This window comes from Astatotilapia calliptera, chromosome 16, assembly GCF_900246225.1.
Source record: "Astatotilapia calliptera chromosome 16, fAstCal1.2, whole genome shotgun sequence".
NCBI lineage: Eukaryota > Metazoa > Chordata > Actinopteri > Cichliformes > Cichlidae > Astatotilapia > Astatotilapia calliptera.
In genome coordinates this window covers 26,517,559-26,537,886 of record NC_039317.1, presented here as the reverse complement: position 1 = coordinate 26,537,886, position 20,328 = coordinate 26,517,559, and the positions used below count along the sequence as shown (strand labels likewise).

The 20,328-nt window shown below is 42.1% G+C and overlaps 1 protein-coding gene across 2 annotated transcripts in view; it reads left to right on the top strand.

The window, feature by feature from the left end:
* The first annotated feature begins 435 nt into the window (after positions 1-435).
* The window catches only part of gli2a (GLI family zinc finger 2a), an 82,664-nt gene continuing 62,771 nt past the window's right edge, over positions 436-20,328 (top strand). For both annotated transcript variants that reach the window (XM_026144176.1, XM_026144175.1), the window contains exons 1-2: positions 436-922; positions 17,819-17,958. In XM_026144176.1, coding sequence (XP_025999961.1) covers positions 17,844-17,958 — 115 coding nt within the window. In that variant the 5' untranslated portion in view covers positions 436-922; positions 17,819-17,843. The remainder of the gene's footprint in view (positions 923-17,818; positions 17,959-20,328) is intronic.

Genomic DNA, 20,328 nt, shown 5'->3' with positions numbered 1-20,328 from the left:
AATCAACAAGCTGTGACTGGAACTACAGGCTGTGGATGTATCTGTTGCTGAATGCGCGTTTGGTTTGTTCATGATAAAAGAGCGCTTTGATAATGTGTCCACCCACTCAAAGAAATCACTGCTCCCAAAAGGGAAAATTACCAGGCGCTTATTTCTTTTCCAACATCAGCGCTTCAGCTGATGCAGATTTGCGCATTTTAAGCGTGAAGTCTAAACCCGGCTCAGATAGACACGCTTAAAGATGAAGCCTGTGAAAAACCGGGCAATAACTGAAACTTAAGCTAACTTTTTCCCCCTGCTTTCTGCAACTGCTGGATTGAGTTAGCCCGGCCCATCTGGTGCAGCAAATGGCCCAACTCACCAGGGAGCACGGGGAGTGAGAGGAGGGATGGTGAGGGGGGGAAGAGAGACAGAGAGAGAGAGAAGGAGGGGGGTCGGATTGAAAACAGATCAGCAGTCTGAAGATCTCAACAGCACCGCATGTCTCTGCAACAACTGCCGTGAGACGCACACAAACCGCGTTTGCTTCCAAACTTTTACGCGCATCAAGGAAGAAACTTAAGCATGAGGTTAGTTAGCTGAGAGCGCGCACAGCACAGCACGCACGCACAAGCGCACCTCTTCAGGAAGATGGATTGTAAGAAAAAGTTAGACACTGCGCTCTGAATCGGGAGACGAAAGAGAGAGAGCGATCGAGAGAGAGAGAGGAGTGTAATGTCGCGCAAACTTTGCGGCTTTCCAAACTTTTCTTAACTCGGTTCATGGAGTTTTGCGTCCAGCCTGGAGAGCGTCGCTCAGTGCTGGTGCCAGCTCGGTTCTAGTTTACGGGAATCTCGACTCCTGGCACAGTCCTCAACCCCCCACCCCCGGCAAAAACACGGAGCTGGAAGAGCTTCGAGGAGAAAAAGAGACGTCAGTGAAGGTAGGAGAAGTTCGTGCAGATGCTAACTGGAGTCGCTTTAATGTTGCTGGGTTTTTTTTTCCCTCTCTTGTGTTAGAAAGTGTTTCACTGCTGTTCCTCCTCCTCCTCCTCTTCTTCCTCTGTTTCGGCTGCCTTGCGTGTCAGCGGCAGATGAAGCTTTTAGGGCAGCTTCACATCTCATTTGCACTTTGAACTTATCTGACACAGGAATCCAAAAAATTTTTGCTCCTGCAACTTGATCCATATGGGAAGAGATGTGATCAGAATACCCGGCGCCAATCCTCCTGCTTCACTTTTCACAGTTTAGCACTAACGTACCCAAAGTCGACTGTATTTTTATCTTCTTTTCATTTGTTTCATTTCAAGCAAAAATAACCTTTGATATATATTTTTTTCCTGCTTCATTGTAGTTATTCTGATGTCAGCCACACGCTCCACTTTTTTAATCCTGTAATGGTACAAAGGAGCAAAAATCAAACAGTGAGCTGAGGAATGGTGGACACATCAGTGCCTTGGACTGTGGGAGATGTGTACTTATTGTTGAAAGATTCAAAGTTTACTGTTTGCTCTGCAGCCTGAGCAGTCAACAAACACTTCACGCCTTTGTGGGGCCCTTTAGCAGCTATATTTGCTGTTGGCTTTCCCTCCTATCTAACAGGCGCTGCTAATGATCTCCAAAGTCATGGGTGGACTTTTATGAGTCCCCCTTTTTTCTTACTTGCTTTGGCCTAAATGTTAGTGGGAAAGAAGCCCCGTCTTTGGTGGGAATTTTTCTAAGTCACATTTGAAAATCTGCTTTATTATTATTATTTATTTATTTGTATGTTAATGAGACACAGATTTAGGAAAATTGGGATTTTTTTTTGGACTTTAAGGCCAAAATGAAGCTTTTTCTAAAGAATTTTTTGATTTTTTTAAAGGTTCAGATGATGGCAGCATTTGTGATCCTTTTTTAAAAACTGAGAAGGTTCATGTGTGTTTTTTTGCTGCACATGATGACACTGGCGGTCAGGGCTGAGGTGATTTGCATGAGAAGAAAAAAGAAAAAGTTTTAGTGCGTTTGGCCATTGTGAGGAATGAAGAGTTCCAACAGTTCAGGCCTATGGAGAGTGAAAGGAGGGAAGAATGGATGAGCCTATTCAGCTCATTCAGCCTCAGTTTGGGGGCTCCGCTCTGTGCCGTTCATAGACCCTATAGTGGCCATGTCACTTTCATCTCTGCAGCCCCCGTGTGCTGCTGAAGCCCCCCATTTCACACAGGCCCTATTTTATTGATCTGCTTCTTGTTTTTTGTTTTGTTTTGTTTTGTTTGTGTGTGTGTGTGTGTGTGTGTGTGTGTGTGTGATATCTCCCCCACAGCACATCTATCTAAACACGTGTGTGTGTGTGTGTGTGTGTGTGTGTGTCTTTTTTGGAAGTCTGCAGAAAATTTAATGAACCACATACTGGTAAAGGAGTCAATGTGTGTGTGTGTGTGTGTGCGTAGGTGTGTGTGTTGGAAGCAGAAGAAGAGGAGGAGGGGGTACTTTTCTTTTTTCTTTTTTCTTTTTTTTAAAGCAAATACCGATGAAGTCTAGCGTACAGGGGCAGAAAGGAGGGTTTGGAGGGTGAAGTGACTCTGAGGAGGGGGAGGAGCACCCCTATACCACCACCACCCTCCTCCTCCTCCTTCTCCAACACCACAACCGCTCACTCCTGCTGAGTAAACTCAAAAGTTGAAAGACAGAGAGAGAATGCCTCTCACAGTCTGCACTGTACCAATGAAGCCATTCAGCGGCCTGTCACCTCGTGATGGCATAAAGTGCAGCCAGCGTCGGGATGCAGTAGCTGTGGGGGGGGTGTGTGTGTGTGTGGGGCTTCTGAGGCCTCTGTGGTTGAGCGGAAAAATGTTTGCACTGGAATTTAGCTGCTGTGGATGAAGGATAGCTGCTGCTTGCTCCCTTAAGTGCCGTGTAAACCCCTGAACTGCTGCAGGGAGCGTCAGACAACACTTTGCAGACATACTGATGAGCACTTGGCCATCAAATCTTTGAATATGTGCCTTCAATCACTTCAGTTAGTTGATTGTAATCCAGATTATAATCCAGAAAGTGTACAGAACCTCCAGAAGATGAATGCGTGGATGCTTGGCTGTTGGTGGTAGATCGGCAGAAGAAAAATAAATAATGAAAAAGCAATTTAGGCTGACAATCTGACTCCATTTAGGCTACAATTTTTAGAATAGCCATGGGAATTGGGACATGGAAAAAAAAATAGGTGTCCAATTCATCTTTATGTTTATTATGCCTTTTGTCCCCCCCGATCTGCACTGAAAAAAAACAAGTGCAGGGAGTTCCAGGGAAAGGCTGTATTGTGAGTGTTAATAAATCAATACTTCAATACATGTCACATTTTCTAAAATGACAATATTTCAAAAATGTTGTTTTTCGCTGTTACAGCATATGATATGTAATAACAGTATGCTGATCAAACAGGCACTAGACACCTCTTTTGGAAAGTTATGTGGATTAGAAAACTCAATTCCAAGGCTGTGGAGGCACCAATAAAAAGAGTCAAGAGGAATCTGGCGATATTAGCTAATCGACACAAAACAATTACTTGATTTTATTTTATTTTTAAAAGCAGATGAAAATACAAAAGTGAGCTAAATGATTATATTAAAGGATTATGAAAAATAGTTGAGAACGACACCCATATATTCAGAGTGTGTGTGTGTTTTTGCTCCTGTTTTCACTGAGCTGGCCTCAGACTGTCATTTCAGTCTGTAACTGCATCTTTGGGCCTTTTTCATCTTCTTCTTCTTCTTTCCTCTCTCTCCTCCTCCTCCCTTCATTTTCTTTTGAAAAACTTAAACATTACTGGCAGAGGAGCAGAAGCATGTGCACGCCTGAGCGTCGTGGACATGGTAGTGAGAGAGTCTGTGTGCGAGAGCGGGAGTCGATCTTGATGAGTCGGTCGTGAAAGGCCTGTTAACTCCTGCCTGCCTGTTGCTTTATTACCGTTCGAGTTTGTAGTGAGCCAAAATGCGCCTCGGGCTACCGGGAAATGTCCTCCAGGCTCCTGACAGGCAGTCCGTCACCAGCTGCAGCTCTTTTCCCTGACTGATGAACTAAATGTAAATAGAAAACCGTGAGTCATGTTGTCCCTGCTCAGCTTTGCAAAGTTGTTTTTCAGACATTAATTTTGGACCGAGTCAGGGTGAGATAGTTTCAGTTCAAGTTCAAATTTTTAAATTGAACTTTAGGCCCAAGAACCTAAAATTTAAGAGCTGAAGCTAAAACCTAATCTGCTGCAGACAACATCCTTCCTTCTAAAACTTTTATTTCTTGTTGATCTCATTGACCAAAGGGTGTTTTAAACCATCTTGGCTTGAGCTGAACTAAACAGTGATTAGATTTAAGCTTTTAGGGAGAGGTGAAAGCACACTACTGTAGGTGCGCTAAGGTGCACAAAAAAGATTGAATCTTTAAAGAGAAAATTGATTTGATTGATTGATTTTCATTATGATTGGAAGACAAATCTAAGTGAAATTTTAATATTTGAATAATCGACCAGTCTGAGCGTAAAGCAGGAAATACTCAGCTTCAGATGCATTCACACTCCATGTGCTTTAGGTGAGTGATCTGCCTGAACAGAGCGTGGAGGAGGCAGCACGCATGATGCTCTGTAAGGTTCTGGAGAAGCTCGGTTTGAAACCAGCTTTTAGTTATCCTGCTAAAATCTTCTCTGAGCACGCCTTAAAACCTGAAGCGACCGTCTCTGTGAGAGTCCCATAACTGACAACTTAAGATTACTTTCTGTTTTAATTTGTTTTCACTTCAGGCTGTGGTGTCTCAGGATTTTTGTCCATTCTGAGTCTTTAATGGGTTTTTTTTATGCCATTTCTACTTATATATTTTCTTTGAGTTCTTCTGCTTATCATATCGACGTGGCTGTTATGGTTTTATTTCTCCCTCTTTTTCACGCTGTGTGGTGTGCTTTTTAAAAAAAGGGTTTTGACTTGAAATTTGAGGGGTCAAAAAGATCAGGAAACTCACAATTCTGTCTTCACGTCTGTCACGGCCATTGTGCTTTTTTAAAAATATAGAAAACGTGATATCATCAGTTTCATTATCAGTTTCTCTTTCTCTTTTAAAAGACAAAAAAACATAATTGTTAAATATTCACATTATTGAGGGAATGATAAGTGCGATCACACACCCCTTACAGAGCAAGATGTGTGTTTGTGTGTTAGTATAGGTTTGTATGCAGGGATTAAATATATAACGACTGATTTTCACCATCACAAAAAAATGCTGTAAAATAATTAATTTGGTTTGTTTTATTTCAATTTGCTGAACCCGAAGTTAATGATTATGATTTAGAAAATAAAACATAATGAAATGTGTAGCTCAAAGCTGACATGTGGACCAAGTGAGAAATATCTGATATTGTATTAATGAAATCTGTTAGACACTCTGATTTGGTGATGATGAGACTCACTGTGAGACCCGCAGCACACAGACAGACGGGGTGGGGAGGTGTGCTGAGGACTAAAATGTGCAGGGATGAATTGATGAGACTTTAATGGGCGTTTAGAGCGGCAGTAAAAGGCGGCGTGCAACCGCCATCTTTCACAGTCAGCCTGCACTTCAGACGGAGGGGAAAGTGTGCGAGCGAAAGAGAGAGATGGCCGCTTACATTCATGTGTAGAGCCCTTCACTCAATCCCGTCTCCTTTGCTTCTGGCATGGCGGGCGGCGCAGGACAATCCCCGCTTGTTTTAACACTTGTTGTTTCTCTCCCCTCGAGGCGTCCCGTTCAATTCTGACTCAAGTGCGTGAGGTTAAAGAGGCTCACATCATATCCGGGCTGGGCTTCGTCCTCTTTACACTAGAGCGGGTACGAGTGGCCACTCGAATCCCGGCACAGAAACAGAGGTCACGCCACATTCAAAAGGAGCACACATGGCCTGTGAGAACACATGTGAAAATGCAGGATAATGTAGTTTTAACAAGCCGTTTTAAGGGCTGTGCAGTAAAATAACTGACAAGCTCATTACAGGCCGATTGACCTCGTCAATCACTGCAGCCTTTCTCCTTCATCTTCAACACGATTGCGGCGGAAATAAGTTGTTTCAGGGAAACTGAGCCAAACTGAGGGTCTAACGATCGCCTTCCTCTGTCATGTAATTCTACCTCAGCCAGCTCGAGACTCTCCAAAGAGGGAGGAAAACTTAAACACATCCACTCTTGTATACACTGTACTTGGTGTGATGCACGATGTGTCATCAGCAGCAGCGGTGGACAAACACACAGCCCGGTCAAACTCTTCACAGACGCTTCTCCACTGACTCATCTCAAGCCTGGTTTCCCAAAAGTGTTTCAGGTCTAACATCATCATTGTCTATCAGCTTACAAAGGAACAATGGTGGTCACAGAGCGGGGGTCTTGCGGGGAAACCCTACCCAGGTCACCACAGGTCAGTTCATTTGCAGGAAGGGAGGGAGGGGGGGTGGGGTGGTGAAACTTATTCTATTATCTCACCGCAAGATAAACTCTGTGGACAAAGGAAAGTGACAGGTTGGATGTTTTTTTTAAGCCGAACACTGAATATTTTTAATTTAGTCCTGTGACTAAGTGATGAAGTGTTTGTCTCTGGCTTGGACCGTTAGAAAAATGGTAGATTACCAGACATTATTAGCCTGTATCAGCTACAAGCAATAACCTCAAGAGCTGAAAAATAAAACCAACATGGAAACAGCAACAGGTGCAGTTCCTTTAACATCCACTTGAGGCTCCAGCAGTCTGTTAGTGCCCATAGACGTCCATGTGATGTCCAACTTCACATGAGAGCAACAAATTATTTTCCGTCTCTATAGCTAATTTTCCCCTTCGCAACAGCTTTAATTGTGTGATATTTTTAACTCACCTGTTTAAATTGTTTTGCATATTTTGCATCATTAGGGGGCGTGGTCTCTTTGACTGACAGATGGCTGTAGTTGATAGCTGTCTGCTAGGCTTCACCTCGTCCCTGACCTGGACCTCTGGATTGTGTTTATGCTGCCTGAGCCTTTTGACGCATTTTTAATGAAATTATCGGACCAATAATATGGCTGCTGTGCGGTTATTTGTACTAACTGATATCAAAGAAGTCCAAGCTCCAGTGAAATTCTAGAATTTTATTAAACTGTGTCTGTATGCTCCCATACAGTCTACAGAGGCAGACTGCAAAGCATTTCAGCGATGATCAGGTGAAAACTTACCACTTCATTCAGATATGGTCACTTCCTGTTGTAGCTAGCATTTATAGATGTAAACAGAAAGTTGGCACCTAAACTGCACTGCACTCTTCTGCACATGTAGCCCTTACAGAGAATCAGCTTCAGATATTGTCCACAGTTGCTTTTTATTAAATGTAGCACACAGCACAGAGAAATAGTCGACCTTTGACCTGTTCACACTTTAGGAAATAGTTTTTTTTACACGGGCACAATCAAATGTTGTCAAGGTGTTTAATATCCAGACTAAAATTGGACATTTGCATTCTCATATTGTGCGTATTGTAAATAAAAAAAGGTTAAAGATTGAACTTCACATCTTTAGACTAAGTCGAACTGTCTTCCCAAAATATTTGAGTCTGTAGAAAGTGATGATGGTGTCCTGTTTATTGTGAACAAATGGAAACCACATGGGAAGGCAGAGTAATGTTTCCAAGCTCATGCATGCTTTCTTCAGTCCATGTTGCCCCCCTGACTGGCTGTGGAATCAGCTGTTAGTGCCATTGATGAGGAGGATTTCTGATTTCCCTTCACTGTATCATTGTCACTTCCTCATTAAACACCCAGCAGGCTTTTTTCTGTGTGGTGGAGAGCTGTGAGATAGACTGACACAGGCTAACAGACAATGCAGTATTGTCTGTGTTGTTTGCCGTTGGCCCTAATCTGATGCAGAGGCAGAGATCGGGGTTTGCGCAGAGGCCACTCGCAGCAAAATGCAGCCATCGTGCTCAAAGAGAGAGAGGAGGGGGATCTGTTTGTGCTCCTAACTCTGGGGTTTGTGTTGGGAAGGGGAGAGGGCAGGGAGTTTGTAAGTTGTGATTTACACCAGGCCCTCCCATAGCTACAAAGTCAACGCAGCCTTAAGGGCAGGGCAGCTGGGCTCCTTTTCTTACATTTCCATATGATGGGAAATATTAGATTCCACATCACGCTGACTCAGTGCCAGGCCACAGTCTCCTCTCAGATAGAAGCCGGAGACAAGAGTCGGAGCTCAGAGTTGAGCTAGGATATAGAGACATGTGGTTGTCTTCAGCAAGTTCCTCCAAACCTTCCCCCTCCTCCCTCATGGCGTTTCTGTTGCTGCCATCCTCTCCTCTCTCTCTGTGGCTTGGGTCCAAAAAGAGGTCTGCTTGTGTTTTGTAATCAGCTCATTAGAGAGAAAGTAGGATGAAAACCTCGCCGTGTTATCTTCAGGGCCCATTTTTGTTCTAATTTGTTTCACATGCAAAACTTCTGTAATGTCAGGCTGCTCTGAGCGTGAACTCGGTAATGCCAAAACATGGTCGCAGGGCAGCAGTGGATTCCAGGGTGAAAAAATTCAGGTGAAGACGGCAGAAAAAGGTTGTTTAACAGCAAAGCGCATGTTACCTTTCATATGGGCCTGACATAAGAAGGTCACGCTCTAGGTTAAAGAATGCAGCTTCATTAAAGTGGTTTTTCTAACACTAAATCTAATCCTTGCATTTAGAGGACAGTGCCATTTGGCTCACCTTGAGCTACACATTTAGTACTTTTAGAGTTTGTAGCAGCCACATAAAAGCACACGGGAAAAGGGACGGTCTACCATTTCTACACATAAGGATCAATCGAGAACCACAGCTCAGCTTCTCAGCTTCTTGGAAAGTTTTGAGGCTCTTTCTGGAGCAGAAGAGATGTCTGAGTAACTAACTGAAAGTCTGCAATACAAACTGGGAGTGTGGAAATTAGCAGCTAATGGTGTAATTATTAGTTTTAGTGAAAAATTAAAAAAAAAAAATTAAAATGCACTTTAGGTCCTGATAACTGTTACTGGTCAACTAGGATCTCATCTGAAGATGCGCTTTGACAGCTGCTTTGGATGCCTGCATAAACACACATGCACAGCAAACTTCAATGGGAGTCCCTCTGCTGTGACTAAAGCTTTGACTGTGAATTGGCAGCAGCTGGCATGAGTGGCCGATGCAGACACATGCAGACTGTCAGCTATCAGACACTTCTACTAAACTCACCACAACGACGTGGAAGCTGCACCACAGTGAAACCTGAGTGTAGCAAATGCCAACATTGGCTCGTTGGAGCGTCCGAACACAGACGTGCAGAGTGGCAGTTTAGCTGATGTCGTGGTCGAGGTCAGTGACAGCTGGAGTGGTCGAGAGTGAGTGCTAACAGCACGTTTAGGATGAATGGCCCCCGGCCAAATGCTTCAGAGAGGGAGGCACGACTCAGCAGTGTGCATGGTGGCACCAGTGACAGCTGGGACTTAAAACACACATTACATGGATACAGACTCAGCTCAGCTTCATTCAGCTGAGATATGCAAGCAATGAGAACTTTCTAACTCGTCAGCTTATCAGTTAATGGTTTGATTAATGATTTGCATGCTTGTTGTAGACCAGCGTGGTGGGGCCACACTGGCTAAAATAACTTGAAAATGTTAAAAAAAAAAAAACTTGCTGTGAAGTTTGGCGCGGGCATAGTTGTTCCGTGAATTGTGATAAATTCGGCAGTCCTGTGACATTTCTTCTTGCAAAAAAGTGAATACTTGCAAAAATAAAAGCATTCCCACTTTGCAGCTAAGGTGTAAGGTTACACAGCAGAAGAATGCGTGGCAAATATTTTTTTGTCCCTTTTTCATGTAATCATTCAATAGAGATCAAAACAATTCAATTCAGTTTTTTAATATAGCGCCAAATCACAACAGCAGTCACCTCAAGGTGTTTTACATACTATATATTTTATAAAATAATATGGTGAAAACCCCAGCGATCAAAGGCTGACTTTGAGAATGCATTTGGTGACAGTGGGAAAGAAAAACTCTCTTTTAACAGGAAGAAAATGTAAGAATGTGAGTGACACCTAAATTTGCGCCAAACTCTTTTTTTTTTTTTTTTGTGCCTTTGACAGTGTTAGGACCATTACAAAAAAAAATAATAATAATAATCACATTCATATATCTTCCCCTCCAGCTGGTGACCGTGTACTATATAGGCCACGAGCTCCACATCTGTTTTCTGTTGGTTGAGAGAGACAAAGAGATCAACCACAGGATATTGCCTTTACTAGAAGGAAAGGTCAGGTTCAGGGGTGGAGCAAGAACTCATCCACAGGGCTTTTTTCTCTCTGCTGTTTTAGATGCCTTTTATATTACATCAGTTGTTAGCTTCTCATTACTCTGTATGATCTGCAATCCACTGGATACTTGGTCTTTGGTGAGGGATTTGGTTCCCCCAGTGTGTTGTGCACATTGTAAACATTTGGAATGGATAGTAGATTCATACAAACATGGAATGCAATGGAGAAAATAGTTCAGTAATCCCCGATTTACATGCCTGTGATTGAAAACAGGGCTCACACATATGAGCCATAGTGGTTTTAATTGATATAAGAAATTATTTGCAGGCTTCCTTTGATTCACTGCACGTTAAATTGCTCTTAAAGCAAAGATCTTAAAGTAGCTCAGCCAAGCTAAGTGCTTAACCCTTAAAACAACCTTCACCCTGGCAATGAGAAAGCATATTGTGGCAATCGTCTCCTTTCTGCTTGGCTGACCTGAAGCTATACATGTGAGGCAGCCTGTGGTAATTTCGACCTCTGAATCAAACTAATGGATAACGTGCTACTGTCAGGCCTCTCACGTCTCAACTGCTTTCATGATCCTTCAGACCTGAGCTTCAAATCCTCAAAGGGAGACATTTCTCCGCACAGAAGTGATTCACCCATGGAGAATGTGTCCTGTCCTAGTCTAAACTTGTCTTTTCCCAAAGGTCTTTGTAGTCGCCGTCCATTTTGGCATATCATCTGTCAACAAAAACATTCCTAGTCTGATACAGACTGTTTTGCACTGATGGGGTACAGATTTTGCCACAACAACATCAACCACATTAAGTAGTTTTATGGTGTTATGAAAGGAGTTGAGGGTTTGTTTAAAGGTGCCAAGGTCACATCTTCCGTTTTACAAGACATCTGCATTTTGCATGATGTCAAATATTTGTAATATTGTATCCTAAGAGGTTTTTTTTTTTCATTTGTAGCAGATTTGTAGCTACATAGGGGAAGAATAAAGAAAAAAAACAACTCTGACATGTTTTCATATTTTTAATTTTATATGGTGGACTACAGTTGAGCCACGTTACCATTCAGTGGTCATCCCAAAGTTCAGTCTTATCCTGTTTACCTTTGATCTTCGGTCTCCACCAACTTTTAAGGGAAATGTTGGATTTTTAGTTCTTAAATGATGAACTGTTGTTGGGTTTTTAGAGATTTATCACTGAAAACAGCATGCTGCCATGGCTGCAAACCCAGCCAAAACTATAAATTCAAGTGAAATAAACTCTTGGGAGAAAGAGGGCCAACGCAGTTGAGTGACCCGTTTTATTGGTATTGGTTATTATGACTATAAAGGTATAATACCTGGTCAAAAAACTCTAAGTTTTCCACATAATCTCAAGATTTAGTACCTAACAAGAGTATCTACGGTGGGTCATTACCCCATGACTTTACTTTCACATGACCATGACCTATGTTCTTTACTCTGGCACCGAAAACAACATGCAGAAATCAAAAAGTTAAAACAATTAAGTAATGGACATTTGCCTGAATACAGTCTCAAATGTGGTGAACCAAAGGTGAAAGTTTTAGAGTGTGGTTTAAAAAGTACTGCCATTTTACTGTTAGGTAGTGTTGCAGCCAAGACCAAAAATGAGCTGAATAGTCTCAGGAAGGAAGCATTTGGTAAGTGAAAAATGCTCTCATGGAGAGAACATCTGGGAAGTTAAATTAAAGGTTACTTATGAAACTGTCACAGAGTCAAGGAGAAAGTCCAGCCAAGGTGGTTAGAGCTGGCCATGAGAGGGGGAAACCATATGTTTTTATGTCCACATTTTGCCGTGAGCTCTCTGAATACGCAGGGGATGCAACAAAAGCACAGTAAAAAAAAAAGAAACTTGCGGTGAACCTGTCACCAGCACTTCCCCTCCGTGCACCGTACACCTGTCTACCTGTAAATTAGATCTGACAGCTGAAGAATTCCTACGTAACCTAAAAATAACATGAAACTTATTCTGTTCCTACGGAGAGTAAATAAGTAAAAATATAAATTATACAATTATCAAGGCATCAGTTAGATGGTTTAGTGGTCATTGTGTGTCACTGCATTTTAAAAGATTGTGAGTTCGATCCAAGCTAGCCAGCCTTATTGAAGCATGCTAGCATACGGTGTGTGTGGTGATCAGATTCCAACAAACCAAATGTGGGTGGGACAATGTGAAACACCCTAATATGGTAAGAGGTTATATGTAATGTAATTAACAAACTATGCAGAATATAGATTGGTCAAAAAGGTAATAACTAAAAAACAAATGGATTCTTTTTTTTCCCCCCAGATTGACTATTAAGTAAATACAGTAAGCATACGTGAAAGATTCTTATAAAATAGCCTTCCTTCACCCATGTTTTCCCATTTTGTGTCTCAGTAGTTGTTCAGCCGTTATTTGAGCTGCTGTTCTGTCTGGTAACCATCTTTAGGTTTCAATAGGAATGCATCTGTACATCTGCAGGTCTCTTTTTGAGCGGCATGTTTCTTGTTAGAGCCAAGTATTCTGACTTCTATAAAGTAGAGCAAATACAAATGTGGGACACCGTCCCTGTAACAAGAAATAAAAGTGTTATCCACCGCTGGTCACGCTATAGAGCTGACTTTTAGTTAAGCAAACTTAATGGTTTAGCAGTTTTTTCAGCTTATGTGAATTATCCCTGTCATAGGACAACTTTAATCTAATAGGCTTAGTCACCTAAATGTAACCAAATCTGAACCAAAAAGATGGCAGATCAGGAGGTACTCATAAGGGTTAAAGATGTTAAAGGTGACAAATAAGAAAATATGAAGAGTAGTATACAATCCAAAGTCTACAATACCTCAAAAAAAAGATCAAAAGTCTTTCATCTTAATCATGGCTCCAAAACAAAATGTGTGATGAAGATCCAAAAATATGTAAAACAAAACCATATTTTGGCTCATTTTAGTTGTTTTGTTAACCTGCATGAGTGTCACCGTCAGAAACCCGAGCAGAGAGGTCTGCAGGTGGCATAGGGGCTGGAGACCTCACTTATCCGTCTGTCCCTTGTTTGCCAAGTGAGCAGAGTGTGGGACAGCAGTTGGTGTGAGAAACTGACTGTGTGTGTGTGCGCGCTGCCAGGAAAGAGAGCCTACCAGCATACGGATCGCATTCACTGAAAGATAGGAAGGAAGAAAGTAAGAAGAGCAAAGCCTGGAAATCTTCAGAATGAGAGGGCCTCTTTTGATGTGTGTTTGCATTCCTTTCAGTGTTGGTGAAAGGGGAGCTGTTGAACGGTAGTGGAGGAGAGGAACACTTGAAACTGAACGAGGCGCTAAGAAAAACACACACCGGGTCTCATAACAAAAGTCCTGCACGTCTGAGACGAAGGGGGCAGAAGGTAAATTAACAGAGAGCGGAAGAGGAGTTCAGACAAAAGCAGGCGAGACCAGGGGAAAATCAATCCTGACGTGAAGAGCAAATTCATTAAGCAGGCGATTTTTCTCACTACTGCTTTCATCGTTGCTCCCACAACAAATGATTTTGCTCAGAAATAAATGGAATGATATGGCTCTCCTATGATCTTAGGTCACTGGCAGCTCATCTAGGGCTTGGTTTGGTTTTAGCCACATGCTGAATAGCCTTTTTTTTAAAAATATATAAAGTAGAAGATGATACATTTCAAATGAGGTGTTAGACATTTTGGGGTTAGTTTTTTTGTGTTAAAGTTTTCCATTTGATCTTACAAACTGGCAAAACGTCAATGAAAATGGGGGGACATCAACTGAACACTAATCCTAGGTGACCTGATGGATCTTAAGAGGTTAAGCCTCGAAGCAGAAAACATATCAGTGACAACTCCCCATTACCTCAGTCTTTTTCCGGTGCCTTGTGCGGTTACTGGCACGCCTGGACCGTCCATCGTAGCAAAGTCCTGGGGAAGGAAAATCAAGATGTGCAATCTCTCCTATAAACTACTCCTTTTCTATGAATCATCAAATACAATAATTTATTATAAATCTAGAATATGTTCAGCAGACTGCATGTGACAGGAAAGGAAGGATTTGGGTAATTAAATAAATATAAGATGTTTCTTTGTGTCTGTGCTCACTTCTAAATAGCAGTTTTGAATGTTTGCAAGATAATTCACTAAAGTGGGGAAAATCATCCAGTTTTTTGTGGCAGGAAGGAGCAAGAACAAAGATGAAAGTGAAGCTTAAGGTTTCGGATATGGTTAGTCTGGCCTTAACCACAGGCAAAGAAAAGCAGCTTTGCATTCAGATGAACAAAATAAATCATTTAGAACTGCAATCTGCGTAAGTCTTGTTTTGGGATTTTGTTGTTAGACTGACATTGCTGTGGTGTTTTTAGCTCTGCACTTCCAGGAAATCATTCGATCATCAGAATTTTGAGGCCGTCTGTAGAGCATCGCCTCCAGTGACCGTCCTGTAAGAGACCAGATAAATTTAAAAGCCTGGGTTCTGCTCAGGTGTAACATAAAAAAAGAAGACTCAATCAGATGCCTGCTCTGCCCTCTGAAGTCTCTGAGCCTGTGGTCACATGACACCAGAGGGTGGATGGGGGGGGGGGGACGCTGCTTGTCCTGCGACAGGCTGCCCAGCCAACCAGAAGATGAGTAAAGAAGTGCACCCTTGTTGTTTGTTCGCCTTTGGCCCCTGCCATCTGTCCGCTTAGTTCCTGACACCTGTACCAGCCCATCAGAACTGGGCTCCCCTGTCATTGGGGGCAACAGGGTCTTGCCTGTAGGGAGAGATTGGTTAAGGGGGGTGGAGGGTGTAATGTAACAGCTCCAAGGTATTAAGGAAGGATGAGTGAGGGTGAAGTTGGGGCCACTTTTTCAAAAATGTGCTCAAATTTTCCAGTTATTGACAGTTTTTGCACCTGTTTTTTTATTTATTCGTTTCTTGCTAAACGACCTTTAAAGGTGTTTGCACCCCCAAACCCCTCTTAATCTAAGTATTGGCTCGAGGTTCAGAGGCAACTGGAAACCAAATAGTTGGCTTGCTGTAAAAGCATGGAAACGGCCATTAATGCGATGCCAGATGTTCATCAGGCAGCAATGTTAAGGGGAGGATTCTCAGTCAGGCTGCTTGAAAGGCGAACACGGTTGCTCCGAGCTCTGGTCTGTTCATGGGCACATCTTATCCGAGCCAACAGGGATCACCACCAAAAACTAGTCGGCTTTTTGGCCAACTCTAAATACGATAAAGGCCCATGAAAGAGCAAATTAGATTCTATCACTAAGGTGATGTCAGAGTGACGGACTTCTCAGAGACGAGATGGCTCGCTGGCGAGCTCAGCGACATTTTTGGCAGCAGAAAAAAAGAAACAGATGTAGCCTAAACCTGTTAGTCGCCCACCTCTAATCGGCTTACATTGGCTCACTGACAGGCGACTGGCACCTCCGAAGGGTAACAGACATGGCTGCTAGTACGCACACCTCACAATAAAGCATGACATGTTGGAAATCCACATGAAACCGAAAACAACGCTTCACACGTTTGCCTGGTAGGAACCAGATCACTGAGCTATTAGGTTTCCATTTGAATGACAGTATCATTCTCCACATTCCTAATTGTGTATTTACCTGGTGTCACACCATCCCGTGTTTTAATATGTTACAACATAGGCTCCACTAATGTAATTTATTATCATCAGGCTGCTCTGAAAGCTCCCTGAAAAGCCTTCAGTCGATCCAAAATACACAATGAGACAACTAACTGGGACTAGAAAGAGAGATCTGTGTTCTTCTATATTAACGTCTCTTTTTTGGCGCAATTTAAAATCCAGAATTGAATTTTAAAATACTTCTCCTCTTGATTAGGCCCCATCTTATCTTGAAGACCTCACAGTATCATATAATCCCAACAGAGCACTGGCTTAGTTGTGGTTCCTTGAGATTCTAAAAGTAGAATGGGAGTTAGAGACTTCAGCTATCAGGCCTCTCTTCTGTTGAACCAGCTCCCAGTTTGGATTCAGGAGACAGACACCCTCTCTGCTTTTAAGATTAGACTTCAAACTTTAAGATATAAGCTTTCTAAAAAAGCTTATAGTTTGGGATGGATCAGGTGACCCTCCCTAACACAAAGTGAGCCGGGTGTTGTTGTGGATAGGTGCTGTATAACTGAATTATTTTGTGGTTTCTTTGCAGCCAAAAATCACATTTGTTTCTCGTATATAAGCAACAATTAATATCCTCTGGATGTTGTTTGTGTTCTTTGGGCACATATTAGGTCATAAACACATTTGGTTTATAAGATCTGAGGTTGTTTTAATCAGCTAGCTGCAAACAGGTGTGAGGAGAGGACAGAAACCTGCAGACCCAACACCCCCCTGTGATTACATGCAGTTGTTCATTCTCTTGTCTTTCCAGCATTGTGACAAACGTTTTCTCACCAGTGTCTGAAAGCATGTGGAAGAGCAACGACCACAAGCTAGCCAGAATGACTTTTCCCTTCTAGGCCAGCCCGGTGGTGGGGGGCTGGTGGGGGAGGTGGATGGAGAGACTGGGTCTTATTTGCTCTCAGCAGAGGATGATCTTGTAGGTCCCACCAAGTCAAACAAGTGGCAGGTTGCCAAGTCATCGAGCCTTTCACACAGACATGAGGAGGTATTGACACAGTGCGTGAGGCTAAAACCTCAGCGCTGAGGGCCACTCACATTTACAATTGGAACAGAAGGGGCTCCATGAACTCATTACATCAAACTGAGAAACCTGAGGGTGTGTGTGTGTGTTCAAGGCTTTTCGGTTACACTGGCCCAATAAACACATATGCACACCTATGGAGATTTGCTACAAACACACTATAGCAAGACAGTTTTTGTTAGTTCAGTATGAAAAAAAATTCACCTCTCTTGCTTCCTGTGCCGTCTGTTATGTCAGCAGTAATTGCTGAGAGTAATTTACTTATTTAATGTTTGGCTTCCTGAAAGCCCAACTGTGCAATTCTACAATCTCCAGATTTTAATGTTGGGTCTTTTTCCAACTTAAATTCTATTTTGTAGCTTAAAGATTGTTGAAATTTGTTTGGCTTGTGAATGGAAACATTTGTGCTCTGTTAAACTTAGCTCTGTTTTTGTTAGTCTAGTGGTTCTCAAACTGTGGGGTGGGACCCTCTGTTGGGGTATTTGACCCACTGTAAGGGGTCAGTTTTTTGTTCTTTGCTTTTATTTTTTTGTTACTATTCATGTTAATAATTGAAGATAAATGTGGACTGTAAAGTGGGAATTAGTCTGAGTTTCTGAAGAGGGGCATGCAAGAAAAAGTTTGAGAACTGGTGTGCTAGATGTGAGAATGATGAGTATCTTTTTCGCTCGTTAGAAGAAAAGGACAATGTTTAAATATTTTTCAATGCAAGAAAAAAAATGTTTTGAGTTGATTTCCCAGAATGACAGAACACTAATACATTACTACAATACATTAATACAACTGTCTGACTTTTCTGTATTATTATTATTATTATTATTATTACGCTGTTTTTGCTTCTGCAGGACTTTGAGTTCAGCACAGTACTTCCTTCACCACATGATGTTTTCCTTGATCAGTTTTTTGACCTTATGTTCTTATGTGTGTCTTGCCTCTGCAGCTTGTGACAGAAATTGAAGAGCAGCATGGAAACTTCAGCTCCAACAGCAACTGACAAGAAGGAGTGTAAGAGTTCTGGTCTGGATGGAAGCAGCTTCTCAGAACTCCCGAAGAAACCCTCGCCCACCACTCTGACCAGAGGTACATCCGTATCCGTTTGCTCTTTCCTCATTGTAAGGTGGAAGTACAGCAGAAGAGATGACAGATTAGAGCTTTGACATAATACTTGTCAAAGTAATTTGTTAAAAAAAAAAAAAAAATCAGCTTCTCTTTGGCGCCTTCAAACACCAGAATCTGGACCTTTGTCTTTAGGTTTCTGCACTCTGCACTGCAGTGAACTGCTGCTCACTAAGTAGTTGGGTGGCACATGAAAATGCTCAAAGATGGGGGCTGCGTGTTTCAGAGATGTCAGAGAATGAGTGATGAAAAAATGTTATAATGAGGTCGAAAGACCTTGTTCTCACCTCCCGAGTGTAAATTTCATGAATTACTAAAAAAGGCTGGCACAGCAGTGGACGACATGGTGTATCAGAGGCCGTGGATAAAGAGGAGGGAGGAGGGAAGCACCTTTGAAATGCTAACAAGATGTCGTATGACATTGTGGCGTTAGCGCTATTTCTGCTTAATGATGGGCTTGGTGGCCTGCCACGAGAGGAGCCATGAGCATTAATTGTTTAGGGATGCGTGGTGAGAAACTAGGGCGTTTCAGTGCGTCCTCTCTGGCACCTCCACAAAGGGTCCAAAAGTTTTTCAAACCAGCGATAAGAAAATATTGCACTTGCCATAACATGAATTATTCAGTCGTTTACACAGTTGTGACCACTGTGGGGGTTGAATTTTCATAACCTTGCCCCATTGAAAAGCAGCAGGCTGCAACCATCAGGGGTTATTTGTGCTTGTGAGGTAACAGTGAGGGTGCTGGGTGTCCAAGACTTCGTCTCATAATTAAAAGATGAGAGCTCATGTTTTCATTAGTGAGTGTGTGATGAAAACTCATCATAACGAGGTTGGAGGACCTTGTTGGGGCCTCTGAGGTACAAGTGTTATAAATTACTAACGCCGGCTGGTGGACACTGAACCCCCTCAGAAAGATGCTCTGGCATCAAGTGAGAGGCCACTGCAGCGAATTCAAGTTGTTTTACTGTTTAATGAAGTGCCTGATGCCCTGGCATCACAAAGCTCACTTTGTCACACAGGGGAACCTTTAAAGTAGGACATTAGTATGTCATTAGATAGTTTTAAGGCTTTTGCTTTCAATTTGGATTATGCCTCCTTTTCGTTTCTTATATTAGTATGCAGATTCAAACAAAAAATATAGGACGATTGTGAATACATCAAGTAGTTTTGTACTGGTAAACTTTTAGGGCCTTGTTTGTTCTGCTTAGTCGTATTTGAAATGGAATTTTTAAGTACTCAAACTACATTTAAAAGTACCCGCGTCCTACTCCTAACCCTAACCCCAGATGGATTTCCGTTGACCAAGTGGGTGTAAGGTTTAGGTTTAGGTTCAGATCCACTCTTCTTAAAGAATTTCTTCCTCTTAGGAAGACCAAAATGGAAATGCTTTTTAAAGAAAAATTACCGATGTGGTCTCATTACAGGACATAAAATGCTGCCAGTCTTCCACAATACCATGATAGCACATGGTGTGTTTTAGAGTGAGTAGCTTCACTCACTGCCTGTGACGCTATTGGATGCACAAGGATAATAGTTCAATTTTAAAAGAGCTATAGGTTTCTTGTTGTGATAAGTCGCAGGTTTATCAGCCTTCAGACTGTTTAGGAGCCTTGTTTCACTTTAAAACCAATTATCAGAATTGGTTACCTTGGGAGAGTTTAAGTCTGACTTAAAGGAACGAGAGAATAACTCTTTTACTCAGTGTGATTGTTTTAATGTACTTTTAATTTGATCTGTTATTGTATATTTTACACATGTTGGTATGGGATATTGTATTTGTTTTAAATGTTATATACTTATGTGGTATGCGTATTTTGACTTTTGTTGCCATGATGCCAGGTCTCTCTTGAAAATGAGATTTTTAATCTCAATGAGATATTTTACCTGGATAAAGGACTAATAAAAAAATAAAAAAAACAGTATCCCTGCAAGTTGAAAAAGGATGACTACTCTGAGCTTTAACGGTGACACCAAATGGTCCCCTGTATAGTCCATATGCAGTGAGGTTATTTTTGAAAATATAACTCCACAATGGAATAGTGTAACTCAAGGAGAAACAACCCGTGAACATCTTGTTCTCCATAATCCCTTCTGTCAGCTGGTCACGAATCTCATCACTTTGCTTGTGTTTCATGGAGACTTGCATTGCCTTGTTGAACTTGTCTGTGTCTCTGAGTGTGGAAACATAATGGAAGTTTGTGTCTGGTTTCTAATAGAGTGTGTTAGGATCCAAGGGGAAAGAAGAAGTAGGATGAGGATAAAGGGAAAGGGGAATGCTGGCACAAACGCCCAGATCAGATTGAGTCCATCTGATAAGAATCAGACTTGTTTCTC